This window comes from Monodon monoceros, unplaced genomic scaffold (assembly GCF_005190385.1).
Source record: "Monodon monoceros isolate NGI ecotype Baffin Bay Population unplaced genomic scaffold, NGI_Narwhal_1 Super_Scaffold_18, whole genome shotgun sequence".
NCBI lineage: Eukaryota > Metazoa > Chordata > Mammalia > Artiodactyla > Monodontidae > Monodon > Monodon monoceros.
The window spans coordinates 46016503-46037761 of NW_021703774.1; the positions used below are offsets into that span (position 1 = coordinate 46016503).

At 37.6% G+C, this 21259-nt stretch overlaps 1 protein-coding gene across 3 annotated transcripts in view; it reads right to left on the reverse strand.

Moving 5' to 3' along the window:
- Positions 1-21259, reverse strand: part of DHX9 (DExH-box helicase 9) — a 54636-nt gene that overhangs the window by 24308 nt on the left and 9069 nt on the right. Inside the window, exons 3-12 of one of the 3 annotated variants that reach the window (XM_029227350.1) lie at positions 13626-13740; positions 10473-10585; positions 9711-9859; positions 8157-8293; positions 7266-7312; positions 5607-5743; positions 5232-5321; positions 4965-5126; positions 4749-4826; positions 4016-4207 (exon numbers count right to left, since the gene is read on the reverse strand). In XM_029227350.1, the coding sequence (XP_029083183.1) occupies positions 4016-4207; positions 4749-4826; positions 4965-5126; positions 5232-5321; positions 5607-5743; positions 7266-7296 (690 nt within the window). In that variant the 5' untranslated portion in view covers positions 7297-7312; positions 8157-8293; positions 9711-9859; positions 10473-10585; positions 13626-13740. Of the gene's footprint in view, positions 1-4015; positions 4208-4748; positions 4827-4964; positions 5127-5231; positions 5322-5606; positions 5744-7265; positions 7313-8156; positions 8381-9710; positions 9860-10472; positions 10586-13625; positions 13741-21259 lie in introns of those variants that run through there. The other 2 variants (XM_029227349.1, XM_029227351.1) reach the window with 2 other exon arrangements.

Sequence of the window (21259 nt, forward strand, 5' to 3'; positions counted from 1 at the left end):
ACATGACAGACAGCTGTATCCTGAAATTATGGTACCTTGGGGTACGTGCAGGACTGCCAAAATATCCACAGATGTTAATTTAACATACTTGATTTGCATCCTAGCAATTTTTTTTTTTCTTTTGCGGTGCGCGGGCCTCTCACTGTTATAGCCTCTCCCGTTGCGGAGCACAGGCTCCGGACGCGCAGGCTCAGCGGACATGGCTCACGGGCCCAGCCGCTCCACGGCATGTGGGATTCTCCCAGACCGGGGCACGAACCCATGTCTCCTGCATCGGCAGGCGGACTCTCAACCACTGCGCCACAAGGGAAGCCCAACATCCTAGCAATTTTAATTCACCTCTCTCAACATCTTTAAGGTCAGAAAATAACTATTTCCTATTTTCAATTGTTGCACACTCACACCCTAAGTTTTAAGTGGCTGGAGTATGAATAGCCTGAAGGCACAAAAAGGATACAGTGAGTTTGGTATAGAATTTACACTAAAGCTGGTGGTAAGGTTACGAGTTAAGGTTTGAGCTACTCATTCTATTTTATTCTAGTTCATAATATCTCTCAACTTGTGCTCTATGACTTGAAATAACACATTTAACCAAGCACATAAAAAACTTAGGTAATGACTTCATGTGGTTTCCTATATATGACTGCAAGTGGAGGAAAAAGGAAAAATGAGGGCTTCCCTGGTGGTGCAGTGGTTAAGAATCTGCCTGCCAATGCAGGGGACACGGGTTCGAGCTCTGGTCCAGGAAGATCCCACATGCTGTGGAGCAACTAAGGCTGTGTGCCACAACTACCGAGCCTGTACTCTAGAGCCCGCATGCCACAAGGACTGACTCCGTGTGCCACAACTACTGAAGCCCGCGCACCTAGAGCCCACGCTCCGCAACAAGAAAAGACACCACAATAAGAAGCCCGCACACTGCAATGAAGAGTAGCCCCCGCTCGCCGCAACTAGAGAAAACCCACACAGGCAGCAACGAAGACCCAATGCAGCCATAAATGAACGAATGAATGAATAAATCAAAAGATGATACAACAGTGATATTACTACAAAAATTATTAATGCTGTCTCAGACTGCCTTAACAGAAGTACTATATAATACCACAATTATTAAGAACTGTATTCTACAATGACCAATCAGTATGTTCAGGCCTACCTTCTCAAGTAGGATGCTGATGCTTCCAATGTGCTTAACAACCTTAGACTCTATCTTCATGGCTGAACTATAGTTGTTTATAAAACAAAGGAGATATACTAGGACACTATACAAACTTTTGAAGACTTACTAGAGGTATGAGAAATCAGAGACTGATTTGGGGACAAGCACTAGGACAAAAACATGGAAGCCACAGAATGTCGATTTCATGTGACAGGTCAGTCATTTGTCCAAAATCAGAAGACACAGGCTACATCTCCACACAACTGGAAATTTTCAAGCAGAAGTAAGGTGACCATCTATTATAAACATTCCATCCTGAGTAGAAAGATGGAATAATTCTGTGAAGTATCTTTCAATTTCATAAATCTATCACTTTATGAAGCAATAAAGAACTAGTGGGTAAGTGAAAGCTGTTTTATACGCAAAAGAAGTACGTTTGTTACAGCCTACATACAGAAATCTGTTCATTTTACAGATGAAACCACCAGAAATGTCCAAATTATTTGGGAAGGGACACAAGTTAGTAAGCAAATTATACAAAGTTGAAGACCACAGTACAAAAACTATTTTTGTCTGGAACAAACAGAAGCCATTTTTGTCTGGAACAATTTGGATTTGATAAGTCAGACAGCAGGCGAGAAAAAATCACTTCTCACTTGGGCGGGAGTTAGTTTTTTTCATACTCATGACATGCAAACAACTTCTGAGTGAGACCATAGGTGTTCAGCTCATTTGGTGAATTCAGCATTTCTGTGTATATGGCTGAATTGTTTTGAATTTAAAAATGGAGAGTGGTAGTAAGGAAGGAGGGCAGAGCAGAGCTCAAAGTTCTTCTGTAAAATGGCGCCCTCCTGAACAATACACCTCCTGAAAAATCAGATAAGCATTAAGAGCAAGTGTATTTTATTGATGTACTTGAGGTTGGAACTTCGGCTGTGAGGCAAAGAAATCATAACCAGTTTTGGGAGTGAGAAGGGCAATCAAAGAACATTTTGAGAAGAAGAAAGCTAAGGGTCCTATCCCAGAAAAATGGAGACCTATCATTTTTTTCAAGCTTATAATATCATCCATTTTAAATGCATTCCTTCAGTCATCTTTTAAAGGCCCCGCCAAACCCAACTCTCCTATAAAATACAGAGGCCAATTTTAAGACATACTTCATTTCAGACATGTTTAAAAAAATATGGTTTGTACATGTCCACATAAATGCACGTGTAAAAACATCTTTTGCTATTTCAAGATTCATGACTCTCCCCTGAGTATCAATTAAGTTTCCCAGGTTAAGAATCCCTAAGTCAAGGTCTGAGCCAGCCTGAGAGGTAGTATCTGGCTACTTGCAATGCTCTCCTTTCAAGTGCCAGAAGTACAGGGTTAGAGCTGACAGGAACTGCTTTAACCGAAGAAGACTGCTCTTCCCTAAGCACTGCAACAAACTTGCAGGCACTGCTTACTGCTAGCAAGGTAACAACAGAATGTAGCAGTCAAAAGGGGGAATACTGAAGGCCAACTGTTTGGTTATGAATCCTAGTTTCAACAACTTCCTGTGTTAACCTTGGACAATTTTAAATCTCTTTGTGCCTTAAGTTACTAAAAGAGAAATATTAAATAATATAGTACTTACATCTTAGCATCATAAACTTTAAATGAGTTAAAAAAATATCAACTGTTTAAAACAGAAGCTGGATAGAACTACCATACGACCCAGCAATCCCACTACTGGGCATACACGCTGAGAAAACCATAATTCAAAAAGTCATGTACCACAATGTTCACTGCAGCTCTATTTACAATAGCCAGGACATGGAAGCAACCTAAGTGTCCATCAACAGATGAATGGATAAAGAAGATGTGGCACATATATACAATGGAATATTACTCAGCCATAAAAAGACACGAAATTGTTATTTGTAGTGAGGTGGATGGACCTAGAGTCTGTCATACAGAGTGAAATAAGTCAGAAAGAGAAAAATACCGTATGCTAACACATATATATGGAATCTAAGAAAAAAAAAAAAAGGTCATGAAGATCCTAGGGGTAAGACGGGAATAAAGACACAGACCTACTAGAGCATGGACTTGAGGATATGGGGAGGGGGGAAGGGTAAGCTGTGACAAAGTGAGAGAGTGGCATGGACACATATACACTACCAAACGTAAAACAGATAGCAAGTGGGAAGTAGCCGTATAGCACAGGGAGAGCAAGCAGCTCGGTGGTTTGTGACCGCCTGGAGGGGTGGGATAGGGAGGGTGGAAGGAAGGGAGATGCAAGAGGGAAGAGATATGGGAACATATGTATATGTATAACTGATTCACTTTGTTATAAAGCAGAAACTAACACACCATTGTAAAGCAATTATACTCCAATAAAGATGTTAAAACAAACAAATAAACAGAAGCTGGTGTATAGTAAGCATTCAGCTAAAGCCAACCATTTATCTGTTTTTCTATCTTTTCCTATCTTGTCTACTCTTGCTCTGACTGGTTTTTATTGAACATTAAGGTGATAAGATAAAGAGAACCAAGGTTTGGATGTAAACTTAAGGAGAAAGTACTCTGTTTTGTTCAATTCTAGGCCCAAAGACTCCCTCTAGTCCAGACAAAAAGAATCCTTCACATGGTTCAGTTTAGCTTATCCGTGAGTTATACTGGAGATTAACACAGACTTAAATTCCTTTCACGCCTTTCTTTTTCTTTTTTTAATTTAAAAGGGCCTAACACTCTACCACTTTCAGAATTTTATGTCACTACAAAGGGGAGTTGATCAAAGAATTAGGAATGGTCAGGCTTCTAGGTGTTTCCACCTCTCAAACCCTATCCACACCAGGCACACACCTCGTAAGCTGGCTTGCTACTTACCTGAGTTACTACAATATTACACTCTGCTGCTCGGTCATTCTGGATAAAGTCATCTAGAATAAACTGGGGAACTTGTGTGGTTTTACCACATCCAGTAGCGCCTCGGATAATAACAACTGGATTTTGACTAATTTCTTCCAGGATTTCACTTTCAAATTTCTTCACAGGCAGTAACTCTCTCTCCTGTAAGATCTGTATTAGAAAAGTTACACCTCAAATTTCTACCAATATACATATTAGAAACAACTATCTTAATTCTAAAAAAAATTTGCCATCTCTATAAAAAGTTATTCCTTTCCACTGGCTGCATATTCAAAATATACTTTTTCATAAAAGAATGTATATATTTATACCTCTAGTTAAACGGTCTCTTTCCATTAAATTTCTGAAGAATCTATCTTTTGGCCTTATCCACACCCTTATTTTCCTCCTTTTCTCCCTAGACATTACATATACATTCCCTTTCTTGTAACATTTTAAGTTGTTTCATTCAGAAAATACCAAAACACTACCAAAAAAAAAAAAAAGTTATTATCCCACATCTTCCACTTTAAGAATCACAGGCCCTTAACTCACAACTACCCTCAGAGGTAACTAGGATTAGCAGTTAGGTTAGTATCTTTGATCTACCTTACTAGAAAGGGCAAAAACATATTATTCGCTGTCCTTCTGCCCATACCTAGAAAGTTCTGAGACTGCGAGCACCTTATGTCTAAATACTTCACAGACTTACTGCTTGCAAATCATGATCCTGTTCCAGCTGATACATTAATTCACTCTTGAGGTCCATGCTTATTTGTTCTGGAGTAGCCTGTAAAATGAGAAGGCAACAATCACACAAAAGCATAATTCAGCTTCAAAATGAATCATTTTTTATCTAGATATCCTAATGAAATATATTCAAAAGTAAAACACGAGAGTCTGATCTCAAAAATAATGTTGCACTCACGTAAGCCAGGGGCCCCTCATCAATGTTGCTACTAGTCCAAGGATTCCAGTTGGATTGTGGAGGTGACCAAGGAACCACGCCCACTTGGTTCTGCCGCTGAGATGGCTCAAAATGAGCCAATTTGCCAAGGTTGAGTACAACAGGCACAGAAGGATCATCAGGCTATTAAAAATAACAGAAAACAAAACAAAACCAAAAAACAATACTAGTTGTTTGTCTGACTAGAGAAGTACAATACAAAGGTAAACTAAATAGCTGTATGCTTACTAGGGGCACGATCTCAAGATTTAGCTCTTGAATGATGTTCTGCAGCTGATGCTCCAAATCTTGAGAAAGGTTAACTTTGTAAGGCTCCACCTGCAGAAGAGGGATGGCCATGAAAATCATGTAACATACACACAAACACTACTCAAATCTACTACAGTAGGGTTAAGAGTATGCAGTCAACATTAGGTCTACAATAGTCCTAAAGCCAACAAGTCAGTTCCCTCGTGAAAGAATTACTTAATGATGATTAGTAGGGCCATTTCCATTTCTTGAGGCGGGAGTCCCAGAACTATCCAACTTCTTTAGCCAAATATTAAACAGAAGCTAAATTGTATCTTACAATGTCTCTTTGGGCTACTAAGTCTAAAGACTCACTGTCTCTCCTTCTTTCTTCTTTGTAAGTCCAGAGTAAGCTTCAATCACTCCAAGGTGGTAGAGTTGTCTGACAAGTGACAGCGCACAGGACTGTGCTGCCAATTTTTTATTTGATCCATGTTCGCGTGCAAAAATCCCTATAATTTAAGGTCAGGATTACCAACGACAGAAGGATAAATCGTCTAAGTAAAGAAAACATCTCAACATAAGCAACTAGGAGGTAAGGTACAAAAGCTGCCCTAAAATACAGAGTACGTTATGAGTTCTAAGTTCCTTTTCATTCTAACTGTTAACTAAAAGCCATACTTTAACAGCTTATCAACTAAATAGCCAACCATCTTGATTACAGGCACACACTAAGACACATACAAATCATTATCAAAGCAAATAACCTCTTTCAACAAAGTTGTTATTATTAACATCATTTGGCATTAAAACGGCAAGAAAAGAGTGTTTCACTTCTGAAAAGTAAAGGATCAAAAAGCAAATCAAAGGAAAGAAAATGGGCCCAAAGTGCCTAGACCAGGAGATACCAATCTTATTCTATAAAGGGTCAGAAAATAATTATTTTAGGCTTTGCAGGCCACATCGTTTCTGTCACAATTACTCAGCTCTGTCTCTCAAGCGTGAAAGCATTCACTGACAATACTTAAACCAGGGTTTGACAAACCTATGGGCCCAGGAACTAAAAATGTTGTAAAATTTTTAAAGAGTCATAAATATAAGACAGAAATAATGTGTGATATATGTGACCCACTAAGCTTAAAATATTTATCTGGACTTTTACAGAAGTTTGCTCTTCCCTGACATAAACAAATGTCTGTAGCTGTGTTCCAATAAGTTTAAAATAAACTCCCATTCACACAGAGTAATTTATATTTAAGGTCTAGGATAAAAAAATTCAACATCATCTCCTCGTGATTCATTCAAAGGCTTGATTCTATTAGAAGTCTTTGATATATTAAATTTAAGTAATCAGAGTTAGTTGCAGAATTCTCAAGCTGGAAAGAATCTTCAGCCATTTCTCCCAATTTTTAGTGAAGTAAATTGAGTCCCAGCAATGTAGGTGTGATTTATTCAAAGTCACAATACTCGCTAGTAACAAAACCAGGTACACAGGGCTATTCCATACTTTCAAGCATGACACACTGCTTGCTTTAAACTTACTAAGAATAAAGGCAATATATCTTTGCCTTTCTACTTCCTTTATGAATAACCCCAACCTATTCCTTAAGTGCTTCCTCAGGTAACCTTCTCACCTTTTCTTCTTGACTCTGTGACTCTTAAATGCTCACATTCACTTTTAGGCCTCCAATCCTGTCATCTGATTAACTCCTTTCTAAATGTCACCTAGCTAGCCTTACCCAAAGGAATTATATCTTTTACGTAGAAAGATAAAAAAACATTTAAAAATTCTTTGACAGTGGCAGATTCTTCAGTAGCCTACCACCTCTTACCCTTTGAAATGTAAACTAACACAATCTTTCTTTTCACATGCAAAAATGGGAAAGTGGGCCTTCTAATATTCTAAAATACCCTAAATGCTACCTTATATCATGGACTCCATCAAATTAATAAAGCTTACATATATGTGGCTCAAGACTTTAAAGCGAATACTACTCCACTATACAAGGCTCAGAGTATCAGGGAAGCACTTACTTCTGCCCAGCTGCTTGATATAAATGGTCATTTCTGCAATAAAGCTCCTGTAAGAATATATATAAACAAGGTTAGAAATTTCACTCTTAGAAATTATTAAATCCAGGACTCCCCAATCAGGCAGGCTTTCCAACTGCTTAGGCAAATCAAAGCAAAAAACCACTGTAAACACTTATGTCTGTTCAATCCTAGAACAAATGAAGTACATAAACTTCAAATAATGCACAACATGGCACGAGACAGCTGTAATCAAAGTTGATGAACCAACTGTTCACGAAAAGAAAATGTTAGGGTTTTTGGTTCTATATTTACTTACTTTTAACTCTTATTTCACAGGTTGCAGTCTGAATAGCTAGAATACATTCAGTGAAAAGGAATTTTCCACTCAGCTTGAGGCCGAGAAATAAAATAGGCCTAAAACTCCTTAAATTATAGTTGTGATTGTTTTAAGATTCCTTTGCATGAGCCACCCACTAATGATTTCAATCTGCTAAGATAAGCTAAATATATGCAGGTATGCGCACATACACATGGGTGTACAACCACTGTGCACATGTCAGTGGTTCCTGAGGCGGGGGTCTGATATCTGCCTGCAGTTGGAAGCAGCCCTTGATAACAAAAAATTTAGCTTACTTATATCACACTTTATTTAAATCAGGTCCTGGAGAACAAAATATTTTTGAAAATTATAGCTAAAATCGCTAGCAGATTCTAGGGAATAAATTTAGGTTTTAACAAGGGCAAAAATGCCCTTTGAAAACTATGCTTTCTGATCCCTTCCACTACTCATGTACATTCTAACCTTGAGTTTGTGCTGTGAATAAAAGGTTAGGTGAGACTTTAGAAAAAAAATAAATGTTAGATTCCTTCCTATACCTCATGTGAACTGACCTTCAGGCACAGCGGCTTCAGGGGTCAAAGGCCACTGGCTTTCAAGGGAACAACATCCACCCTTTCATTAATGACACCGATGCCAGTATGTTTCTCAGCCAGGCTTAAAGTCAGCACTCAATCTCATTCTCCTCCACCTAGGGGGAACAGCAACACCAGAAATCAGTTTACAATAGTTTCCCATGTGATTGCTTAGTTCAGCCTAAGCAGCAGCACATGTGTGTATGAACACAGACCTCTGGTGTTGCTGTCTGTTATGCCTTTAAATAAAGGACATATAAAGAGCAATGCTGTCCTAGCTCCCCCAACTTCTCTGCCTTCCTCATCATAGCCTGAATTCTTCAACTTTGTATCAGAAGCCAATAAGACACTTAAAAAAAAGTTTATAATAAGCTTGAGGCATACTTAAATTATCTAACTGTTCTTAAAGTCACCAAGTGCTACTAAGCCCAATCAGTGCAGAAAAACAAAATATTTTTTAAAAAAATCATCAACAAATGAATCTTTCCTTTATGATCTTTGAATCTTTCCTTTATGATCTTTGAGGGTTTAAAAAAGTCAGACGTTAAATTTGAGTATTTGAGAATTCAGGATTGAACAAAACAGTGCGAAGCAGGGGGAACCATGCTCTGAACATCATTTTGACCAGTGTCAAAGTTTTTTGTTAGTTATAATTATTTTAGGGCTGCTAGATGCAACCAAAGAACCCTTTGATTTTCAAGGGGAAAACTTTTGATGTATTTTCAATAATTTATTTCATATAAGAACAGCAAATTAAATCATCCAGATTTCCATTGTAACATTCCCTCCCTTCCAATAAAATATAGTGCCCCCAGAAGAGTCTAATCCATATGAGCCTTCCTGGGAGTAATAATTACTACACCCTGGAATGCTCTCAGGAAGAACAGCAAGCAGGCTGAGAAACATACTGTCACTGTTAGAACAACCTCCTTCCTTATGTTCAGTTTTATAAATTTAACAGAATAAAAGTGTGCTAATTTAACTCACATACAAAGATTGAGGCTCTCCTTCAACTTTACAATAAGCCCTTAAAACTTCAATAATAGGACTGAAGAGCTGGCAACTTTCCAAGCTGATGGGAACTTTGGATCTAGATGCAATGCCATCTACCTCTGAACACTCTAAACTTAAGTGTCTAACTTGACGCGTTGAAGAAATAAACATTATAACTGCCTCTAATACCACAGTGAACAATAAACTCACTACCTCTGGCTGATTTTTAAGTCAATTATGGACAAACCACTACTTGTGGCTACGAGTTTTGCCTCTCAGATTCATACGAGAACCTAAAAGTCTAGCAACACAAACAGCAGATTTTTGCATAACTTCTTACACAGCTAAAATCACACTCCTAAGTGAAAACCATGGTAAACTGCACATTACAAATCAATAACAATTTTTCTTGGGCAAAGTAACATATCTTTTCTCAATTTGCTGCTAATCCACAAACTGAACCAGATAGCACGTACAAAAATAGAATGACTATACAAAACCCTAACTTACTAAAGAAAGCAAAGAGTGAAACAAGCAAACCTGTTGTGATCAGGACCCACTTGGGTGTACTTATATTCTCCTTGGATCTTTTCTTTTTGGAAATATTGGTTCAGACGAGCCTTAGCATTTTCCAAGGTCCAGTTTCCATGTAGCCCAGCATTTAAATCCACTTCTTCGGATTCAAGGGTCTGTTGAATCAATGATAATTAAATTTGGCTCCACTAAGTTTAGTTTAGTTATGTACACTTAACGCACATAAATTTATAACAATAACTTTTTTGTACCATGCTTTATAATGCAAAAGTTGTTTTTTTAAGTTTCTAATCCTAGTCAAAATTGAGCCAGAATTTAGTTTTTACTCCATGTGATGGCCCTATTGTATAAACAAGCTATTAGTTAATGTACTGTATTTAAACTGTTCCAAAGAAACCTTTGACAAAATTTTTTACGCTGGTTTTAACACTTTACATATATCAAGTGGAAAAGTAAGTGTTCTGTCTTACAAAAACGCCTTTACTATGAGTGCTCATGAAAGGACCTTTACTGAGGCACCTACATTTCCTACAAAGCAGATGAAGAGATCTTTTATTAACACCATGAAAAATTGTTTTATTTCACAGGCAATTCTAATGACCAGATTTAACAGGCAGCTTAGGTTTATGGTGTTTCGGGTGAACAATCAGTCTCAAATAACTACTTCAAACAATCACCAACTTATTAAGTTGCACATATCTTAAACCTTGCCATGAACCAAGTCCTAAATCACATTCCAGGAGGTGTAACACAGGGTTACAGCCTTACCGCTTGTACTTCTTGCTCTTCTTTTCTTGAGTAATAATCCTTCAAATTGGCTCCTCGATCCCAGGTGGGCCCAGGAGCACCATAGCCAGAGGCCCCAATTCCAGAATTATTTTCTATTACGGGAAGAAAATGATTGTTCCCTTGATAAATCAAACTGTATGAAGATCTGTATGAAGATCCTAAGTATTTTTTAAAAATACTCCTAATTTAGATTTTAGCACTCCATTATTAGAAATCCAACGTTTCAGTTATTTGGAAATGGGCCTGAAACCTCTATGACTTACCTGAAAAGTGTTACATGACTGAATACAGGTCTAAATTGCTAATTCCAAAGATGGTATACAGGGGGGTGCTACAAGTAATGATCATAAGTGACTGATAACCCAGCATACGTTATCAGTGTAGCTTTAAGTTGTTGCATATGTACTGGGTTGGCCAAAAGGTTCATTCAGATTTTTCCTGTAAGATGGCTCTAGGAGCACTTAAAGTTGTCTTTAACTTCATTTAAAACAATTTTGTTAGACTGTATGTGACAGCTGTTATATCAGCGAGCATTTAATAAAAGACATATCAAAATTGGTGAATTTTTGTGTAGCCATTTTTTTTTTTTTTTTTTGCGGTACGCGGGCCTCTCACTGTTGTGGCCTCTCCCGCTGCGGAGCACAGGCTCCGCACGCGCAGGCTCAGCGGCCATGGCTCACGGGCCCAGCCGCTCCGCGGCATGTGGGATCTTCACGGCCCGGGGCACGAACCCGTGTCCCCTGCATCGGCAGGCGGACTCTCAACCACTGCGCCACTAGGGATGCCCTGTGTAGCCATTTTAATACTGAAGATGGAAGGAAAAAAAGCAACATTTTCGGCATATTATGCTTTATTATTTCAAGAAAGGTGAAAACACTACCGAAATGCAAAAAAAGATTTGTGCAGTGTATGGAAAAGGTGCGGTGACTGATCGAACGTGTCAGAAGCGGTTTGTGAAATTTCGTGCTGGAGATTTCTCCACGGTCAGGTAGACCAGTTGAAGTTGACAGAGATCAAATCGAGACATTAATTGAGAACATTCAATGTTATACCACATGGGAAATAGCTGACATGCTCAAAATATCCAAATCAACTGCTGAAAATCATTTGCACCAGCTTGGTTATGTTAATCACTTTGATGTTTGGGTTCCACGTAAATTAAGCAGAAAAAGCTTTTTGACCGTACTTCCCGCATGTGATTCTCTACTTAAACATAATGAAAATGCTCCGTTTTTATTTATTTTTTAATTATTACTTTAAAATTTATTTTATTTATTTTTGGCTGCACTGGGTCTTCGTTGCTGCTTTCTCTAGTTGTGGTGAGCGGGGGCTACTCTTAGTTGCACTGTGTGGGCTCTAGGCACACGGGCTTCAGTAGTTGTGGCTCGCGGGCTCTAGAGTGCAGGCTCAGTAGTGGCGCATGGGCTTAGTTGCTCCATGGCATGTTGGATCTTCCCGGACCAGGGCTCAAACCCATGTCCCCGGCACTGGCACGCGGATTCTTAACCACTGTACCACCAGGGAAGTCCCAAACGTTCTGTTTTTTTTTTTTTTGCGGCATGCGGGCCTCTCACTGTGTGGCCTCTCCCGTTATGGAGCACAGGCTCCGGATGCGCAGGCTCAGCGGCCATGGCTCACGGGCCCACCCGCTCCGCGGCACGTGGGGTCCTCCCGGACCGGGGCACGAACCCGCGTCCCCTGCATCGGCAGGCAGACTCCCAACCACTGCGCCACCAGGGAAGCCCCCAAACGTTCTGTTTTTAAAACAAATTGTGACAGGTGATGAAAAGTGGGTACTATACAATAATATGGAACGGAAGAGATCATGGGGCAAGCGAAATGAACCACGACCAACCACAACAAAGGCCTGTCTTCATCCAAAGAAGGTGATGCTGTGTATATGGTGGGACTGGAAGGGAGTCCTCTATTATGAGCTCCTTCCAGAAAACCAAACCATTAATTCCAACAAGTACTGCTCCCAATTAGACCAACTGAAAGCAGCACTCGACGAAACGCGTCTGGAATTAGTCAAGAGAAAACGCATAACCTTCCACCAGGATAATGCAAGACCACATGTTTCTTTGATGACCAGGCAAAAACTGCTAACAGCTTGGCTGGGAAGTTCCGATTCATCCACCGTATTCACTAGACATTGCACCTTCAGATTTCCATTTATTTAGCTCTTTATAAAATTCTCTTAATGGAAAAAATTTCAATTCCCTCCAAGACTGTAAAGGGCACCTAGAACAGTTTTTTGCTCAAAAAGCTAAAAAGTTTTGGGAAGATGGAATTATGAAGTTGCCTAAAAAATGGTAGAAGGTGGTGGAACAAAAGGGTGGATACGTTGTTCAATAAAGTTCTTGGTGAAAATGAAAAATGTGCCTTTTAATTTTACTTAAAAACCAAAGGCACTTTTTTGGCCAACCCAATAATAGCTGATTAAATGATAAAATGGTTTCTTTGCTAAGTATGATCCTGAAAGAAAGCTAACTACTAGTGCTAGAGATGGAAATAAGGAGAAGCTTAAAAGGTGTTGAAAAGTGATGAATCTTGACGAGAAAGCAGAATAACTAAAAATAGTAGTTAATATCGACTGAAACTCTATCAAGTTTATTATATGCTTTTCAAAAGTTTACTCTTCATAATAATCTTATAAGTAAGTACCACTGCTATTCTTGTTTCATAAACACTGGATCTGAGACTTAGGCAATTTGACAAATATTCCACTTAATCTACCCTACAGCGGACACACTAATAAAGTTTTGGTATATATAGAATTCAGCAATGACTGGGATCCATAAGGCAAACAAACAAGCCTACAATATATTTGGTAGAAATAAGTTAGAAACAAGAAAGGGCAGTAAATAAGACCCCTTTAACCAAATGTTCTAGCCTGTGCAAAATCTATCCAGAGATCAAAAACTAGTAAAAGCTAAAGACAGCAAGGAATTGAGCTGTACCAATTTATAAAAGAGATTAAATAATCTGGTGGTATTATGTAGTTTTTAGGTTCTCTGAAAATTATGAGTTTACTATAGTTATTTCTATCTATCCAAGTGAGAAAGAAAGATGATGACCATGCAAGATCGTGTATCTTATTCTCAGTCATGTGCACACGTTCAAGTCCCTTACCTGCCTTGAGAGCCAGATGTGGAGGAAGAGGTCCTCCCATGGTTGTTGGTAAACCTCCACCAGTATCTGCTGTGCTGTCAGGTGCATCAGTAATTGGGGGCGGAGGGGGTGCTACCTGCAAGAGTTTGAAAAGTCAAGGCAGTGTCAGTAATTTCGCCTTCAGAGACTATTAAATTCTTTTATTCTTAAAGGAGGTCCACGTGTCACCCCTCCTTTCCTCATAATATTAACATCTTTGTTTTTTCAGTATTATAAAACTATTATGCTCTCATTTCAGGCAGAAAAGGATAGGGCAGTAAAAATAGTCATAATTTTCCATCTGGAGATTATATAATTATGTAGATGAATACAGTTTTTCCACAAAAAGTGGGATCTTTTTTCCACAAAAAGTTTACGCTGTATAGTTAATTTACCTTTTCCACTTAGTATCTTTTTTTAAATAAAATATTTATTTATTTATTTGGCTGTGTCAGGTCTCAGTTGCGGCACAGGGGCTTCTCTCTAGTTGTGGTGCTCGGGGGCTCTAGAGCGCGCAGGCTCAGTAGTTGTGGAATGCATGGGCTTAGCTGCCCCGCAGCACGGGGATCTTAGTTCCCCGACTAGGGATCGAACTCGCATCCCCTGCATTGGAAGGCAGATTCTGAACAACTGGACCACCAGGGTCCACTTAATACCTTTATACCTTTATAATACCTTTATAAATATACCTTTATAATACCTTTATAAATATACCTTTATAATACCTTTATAAATATGTTCAACTTCCAAGAAGCATCTGTTAAGAGACGTCTACGTGGTAGACATTATTATGGGTACTGAGGATAAAATAATGAACCAACCAGATGTTCTGTAGTTACAGAGCTATATTCAAACAGCTAACATTCTAATTCTGTATTCTTACAGAGCTAAATAAACAACAAATAAATACACAGTATGTCAAGTATAATACAATACTACCAGAAAAGAAAAATAGGAACTGTTAGAGATCACAGTCTCCATGTTAGCAGACATTCAGATTGTAGCCAATCTTAAATCATAAAACAGCATTGCCATAAACTCTTTGTACTTTGGCTTATTTCTTTTGGGAAAAATTCACGAAAGGGAACTTCCTGGGTTAAAAGGCATCAAGATTTTAAAAAAGCACCATAGCGCTCTGCAGAAAAGCTGACTTCCAAGCTTGCACTCTATATGAGAACCTACTTCCCCACAGCCTCACCAATCCTCGGAATTACAGCATACGTCTTACATCTTTACCAGTATTAGTTTTGTTGTTATGGTGACCGGTTATTTTCATTTACATTTTATTTGCCCATTACTCTATCTGGATAATTCATCATTCCCACTAATTTCTAAGAATTTAATATTTCAGTGGTATTCACTGTGTCATACACGTTGCAAAATAATTTGTCCTTTTCCTTTTAACTTTGTTAAACGCTGCTTAACGTTATTTTGTTTTTGTTTCCGCAGTCAAATCTAGTTTCTGCTGTGACACCTCAGTAAAATGGCCTTTCCTATCCTGAGACCTGTTCTACGTTATTTGCATACACACATAGGCACATGTATGCATATACCATCCCTCCCCATCTTGAAACTAGTATCATGCAAATTTAGTTACTGCAAACTAAAAATAATTAAAAATCTTTATTAATATATAGTAGGAATGGCTAATACTTTTAACTTCTTCAAATTCTTCAGCAATAATTTTTCCTAATTACCCTTTTCATCTAATTTACCAAATATTATGTTAAATTTATAGAACTTACGCAGGGAGAACGGACTTCCTGACAATGAGCTGGCTGCTGTCTTACAATAACACTCCCACTGGCTGACATCTTCCAGTAACACGCGCGCCCAAATATGTGGCTCTACATTTCATCACTTTTCTATCTGCTGAGACAATTCCCCACAGGTATCTCAAGCTTTTTCAAGTTTTATTTAAACATTTTTTCAAGGATGCTTGGAGAGCAAATAAACTTGCAAGATGAAGACAGTATCTTCCTCCAGGGTAGGAGGCAGGTTTGTTTCCTAACAAGTATGATAAAGATAGCCGGCAGGTTTGCCAGCAGCCCCCCAACACTGGGGGCTTTCCTTAAGCTCAGGTGCCTCAGCTGTGATACAGACCCACTGTGTCCTCAGCATCCACCTGGACCTACTCCACACTGTCCCCCAAGGGGTTCAGGGACAAGGGGGAACTGAGGCAAACATGAAGAGTATGGTGCCTACTATCCCATGAGTAACATCCTTTGTCTCTGACTCAGAAGTCTTGTGTCTTCTGTCAGTATCTATGAAACTGTGGCAGTCTGAACTGTTAGCTTGCAAGTATGGTAAAATCTCAGACTCTTAAGAGTTCTTGATGCTATCCTTCAGTGAAAATCCATTGCACTGTTCTTACAGGTCCTACAAACTACATATGCACAAGTTCTTTATAATTTTTACTATTATAGTAAGATATGTGTCCAATTAAATTCTTTATAATATTTACACCTCATTTCTTTCTACATATTCCTTTTTATTTACTGCATTACACTGAGTAATGGTGGTGACAGTGGACACCTTGGTCTTGTTGTAACTTTACAGAAGTTCCCCTGGAGCAGGGCATCTCCAACTATCCGCAATGAAGAACTGGCTTTGAGTTTTTTCCCTTAATCCACTGGGGACAATATTTTTGTAAAATATACCAAAAATAAATTCCTAGAAATATGAAATAGAAAAACATAAAATACATGCCCAAGTTTTCTAATGATTAGATTCAACAAATACAAGTTTACTGTCAAATCATTAAGTATTTCTAAATTCTTATTCATCTCTGTATTTACCTCCTCACAAACTGTAACAAACACTTTGAGCAGCACTTTTTTAGTACAGTGTTCACTATTATTTTTGGATGATACCTCTTAGCATGTCTAGGAAGTATTTTTCTACTCCATTTCCTAAGTACCTTATTGGTAATAAGCACTTAATCCTGTCACAGGTGTTTTTTAAAACCTCTATTAAGTTGATCACTGAGTAGATATTTCTTCTAGACTCATCAATGTGATATAGTAAAAAAGTCGGATTACAGAGTTCTGACTCAGATCTGCTAGAGGTGTCATAAGATATGGTATGTGCAACAAATTACTTTTCTCAAATACGAAACATGCTGCATTCTCAAACCCATCTAACCATGTGAGTTTTTGATAAAGGACTGTGAATCTAGTTACTTTTTTCTTAATTAGACTTGGGATGAACTATTTATCTTTTACAAAGAACATCAAAAATTTTTACTTATCACTTTTACTGATACTTTTTTCCTTTCTAATTCAGCAATTTCTGATTTTGCCTGTATTAATTTCTTCCTGTTTTATCTGGTGTATCTTCCTGAATTGAAACTTATTAGCCCATTCATTTAAAAAACTATTCCTTGTATAAAAATAAAAGCATTCGATGATGTTCCTTTGAATAGAATATTCTTCTGGCACTCCAGAGTTTTGATAGAAAATGTTATCTAAACAGTCTGTAATTGTAATTTTAAATTTTCACTTAGAACTAAGAATTCAAATTTCCAAGTGTTTGTAATTTTTTGGTCCCTTTGCCACTGTCTCCCATTACCATCTTGGTTTTGCCAATACAAACATTAGTATTTCTAATGCTAGACAGACTGACACACTGAATTGATGTTTCTTTGTCTTTGTTGTCTTTGCTGCTTCCTTCCTTAAAGTTTGCTCTGATATTAATATTGCTACTCCTACTTTATTTTGTACTTCATTTGCCTGGTACAGCTTTATTTATGTCTTTATTTTCAATCTTTTTGACTGAAAGATTTCTTTATACAGATAGCATAGGGCTTGAGGCAAAGTACAGCCTACTCCTGGGACACCACTAATAGCCAGGTCCCAGCAAAAAACCAGTGAGCAGCACTGGTGCCACAATGTTTACTTGTCTTTCCTCTTTCCACCACCTTGCCACTCCAGGGCCACAATTCCATTCTACCTCATTCTCTATCTACATCAACTTAAGAAAAAATTTCTTCAAGATTGAGGTTTTGTTAGTGGGACAACCTCCTACTTTCCAGTGATGGGGAGTATTATGGATTAAATGCCTGTGTCTCCCCAAAATTCATATATTGAAATCCTAAGCTCCAATGTGATAGTACCAGAAGTCAGGGCCTATGGGAGGTGATAAGGCCATGAGAGTGGAGCCTACCTGAAAGGGTACAGTGCCCTTACTAAAAAAAAAAAAAAAAAAAAAAAAAAGCAAAGCAGAGAGCTTTCACCAGACATTGAATCAGACAGAACCTTTATCTTGACACTTCGCAGTTTAAGTGTGATAAGTAAGCCACTCAGTCTATGGTACTTTGTTATAGCAGCACTAAGACAGGAAGGATTTCCTTTTTTACATTTACTGATCTATTAAGATTAAGATGCAGAAAGGGGTATTAAAAGGCGTGTCATCGTGCATAAACTTGGCTCTGCCCTAAGGAAGGTTTAATGACATGAGAAAATGTTTATTATATTAAGATAAGCGAAAAAACAAGGTTATAAAATAGTATACGCAATTTGTATCCTATCATGTTAAAATACACATTTAAATATCTAAATAAAAATACAGATTTTAGCGACACTGGCAATACTATGGTTTATTTATGTTGTCTTTTTAATAATCTTTATGCTTTCTAAAATTTCTGCAATGAACATGTATTAAACACTGTAAAAAATGTTATTTTTTTAAATTCGAGAATAGTAAAACATGAACTACCAATAGATAAGCAAATAGACAATTCAAAGGAAGTTAGAAATAATTAACATTTAGAACAAATGGTCTACTTATTAATAACGAAAGAAACACAAATTAAAACACTATCACTTTTTCTCTCTTAAATTAAATAATTTTTAAAAAGACTACCAAACTACTAAATCTGTTGATATAGGTGGTACAGTGAAATGTACAATGGTTCAAGCATTCTGATAATCTTGCAATATTACATTAAGAATTCAACACAGTATTCGACGTAGACTCACCTACAGATTGATGTGACCAACCCCCCGCCCAACATAGATGACAAAATAGGTTCGTTATTTCAGAGGGCATACTGTTCCTATGAATAAATCAAACAAAATCCCCATCAAAAACCAAAAAGATTTTCATCTAATAGAAGGAAGCAAGGCCAGAAAAACTGTTCACTGTACATAATTTAAAAATTCAAGTTTACGAAAAGAGACAAGTTGTACAGGGAAGTTTCATAAATTCTCACTGCGGTCACTTTTTTGGGGAATGCCTGTTTGTTTAAAGTTGATCTATTGAGGTGAACGGTTTTGTTCAAGATGAAGAAATATAAGCTCCATGTCAAGTGATATCAAAAGATTAATTATGGTTTAGTCTAAGTAAAAGTTAAGGATTGATGCATTCATTACAAAAAAGATTCAAGTACCAATACCTGATAGAATGCAAAGCTTACAGAGTAGTATGAACAAAGGATGAGATAACTATGGTATGGAATACTTAAGGGTATAGGACCATACCCTACTAAGTGAGGGAATGATAGAACACAAAATTAAGGAGCAGTCAGAGAGACAGGAAGAAAATCACGAAGATGGGGTAATAGAGGAGACAAAGGAAGAGTGTGTTGAGATGGAGGATGTGAAAAACAAAGCTGAACACCGATTAGGTAAAAAAAAGGGAGGGGTGGGGGAGTATTCAGTTTACATTAAGAACATCTTTTTTTGGTATGGCAGAAAATACCACACGCAAAAACAAAGATATAAAGGACAACCTGGAAATAAAAATATTTGTAACATATCACAGATAAAGGATTACTATTGCTAATATGCAAATAGCTTAAAAAATAACAGAAAAATGAGTAAAATATATGAACAAGTTCATTGAAAAAGAAATGCAAATGGCCCTTAAATGCCAAAAGATCTTCAATTTCACTCAAAATAAAAGGAAGGCAAATTAAAGGTATACTGAGTTATCTATCACAGACTGACAAAAATAGAGCAGTGGTGAGGTGGTAGACTGAGGTTTCTCTACCCTGACACTACTGACATTTTGGACAGTTAATTCTTTGTTGTGGGGGACTCTCCCTGGCCTCTACCCACTAGATGCCAGTAGCAGCCCACCCCTGCCCCCTTGGTCAAAAATGTTATCTATATATTGCCACTGACACCCCACCCCGGTGGGGGGCAGCTGCCCCTATTGAGAACCACTGGAAATGACTGAAATGGTGAAAATTGCAAAATAATACAATTCCTATCCTATGGAGAGAGAAAACTGTAATAGCTTGCAAAATCACATGGGCATATATCTTTTGACACAGCAATCCCATTTCAAGGAATCTGTCCCACAGACAGATTAACAAAAATACAAAAATTCATATGCATAATATATAGGCTATTCATGTCAGCATTGTAAGTAACAGTAAAAAGATAGTACAAAACTCTATCAATAGAGGCTAGTTGAATAAACTATGGTACTATGGAAGTGAAAAACAGGTAGGTAAAGAAAAAGAAAAGTGTACACAATAAGATAGTGTTAATTTAAGAAAGAGTTGGGATAAGGGATAGTAATACATATACATTTTTTTCTTTTTTTGCTTATAGTTAGAAAAAGGTTGACCCAAAACTATATAACAAAAACAAAAAACTGGAAGACAGGAAAAAGGATGGAGGAGGCAGGAACAGAAGCCAGACTTTTCTAAATATACTTCTTTTGTTAATTTAACATCAAAACTATGTAACTATTTAATTCAGTTCTCCAATTTTAAAAAGGTGATCCCTAAAAATCAAAAGCAAAATGAAACAGATGAACCTGAGTATAGAGTTGAGAGTATGATCACGAACAGGAATTATTTCAAACTTTAAAGTGCAGTAATTTGTATGTCTATAGTAGGATACACCCTAAATATGAAAAGAATTGCAAAAAATGTTAAACTTTTCAGTAATCGTATTATTGGTGGTAGCAGTGGAATTTACAGTGGAGACTGTTGTACATGTATATCGAATAAAGCAACAGAGTAATTATGTTGGGGCACTGCAAGGAACCATGGTTTTTGGATTGGGGGAAAATGGACATACAGATCTACACTGAAGTTAAGCAAAAGCCCTGCAATTCTGAATTTAAACTGGAAGCATCAGGTTGAACTCAAAATATATCTTGTCTTGGAAAATTTTTTCCCAAGCTGTGTACACTGAAAAAGCTAAAACAGTGACCAATTTAGTAGTAACTTCTGGCACTCAGTTTGTGGCCTCTAAAAATCAACCCCCAGTGAAAAGAACCAGGGATCTTAAGAAATGGCTGATTCCAGATCTGAGATAGGAAAATTCAAGTTGAGCCAAACATATGGTATGCCACAAAGCATGAAAGTGATCAAAGATGAAGGTTAAATGAACTTAGAAATCAATGTGAAGAGGGTCCTACTGGTCCAAAATGGGACAACTTAAAATAAACATCAACAATAAAAATAATGGATTAAAATATGTTATATATTTGAATCAATGAGTTCATAATAATTGTGGGAAAAAACCTAGCTGGTAACCTTTGGAAGATGCTAGGGACAAACTTATTTCTTTTAATTGTTTTTTTTTTTTTTTGTTTTTTTTTTGCGGTACGCCGGCCTCTCACTGTTGTGGCCTCTCCCGTTGCGGAGCACAGGCTCC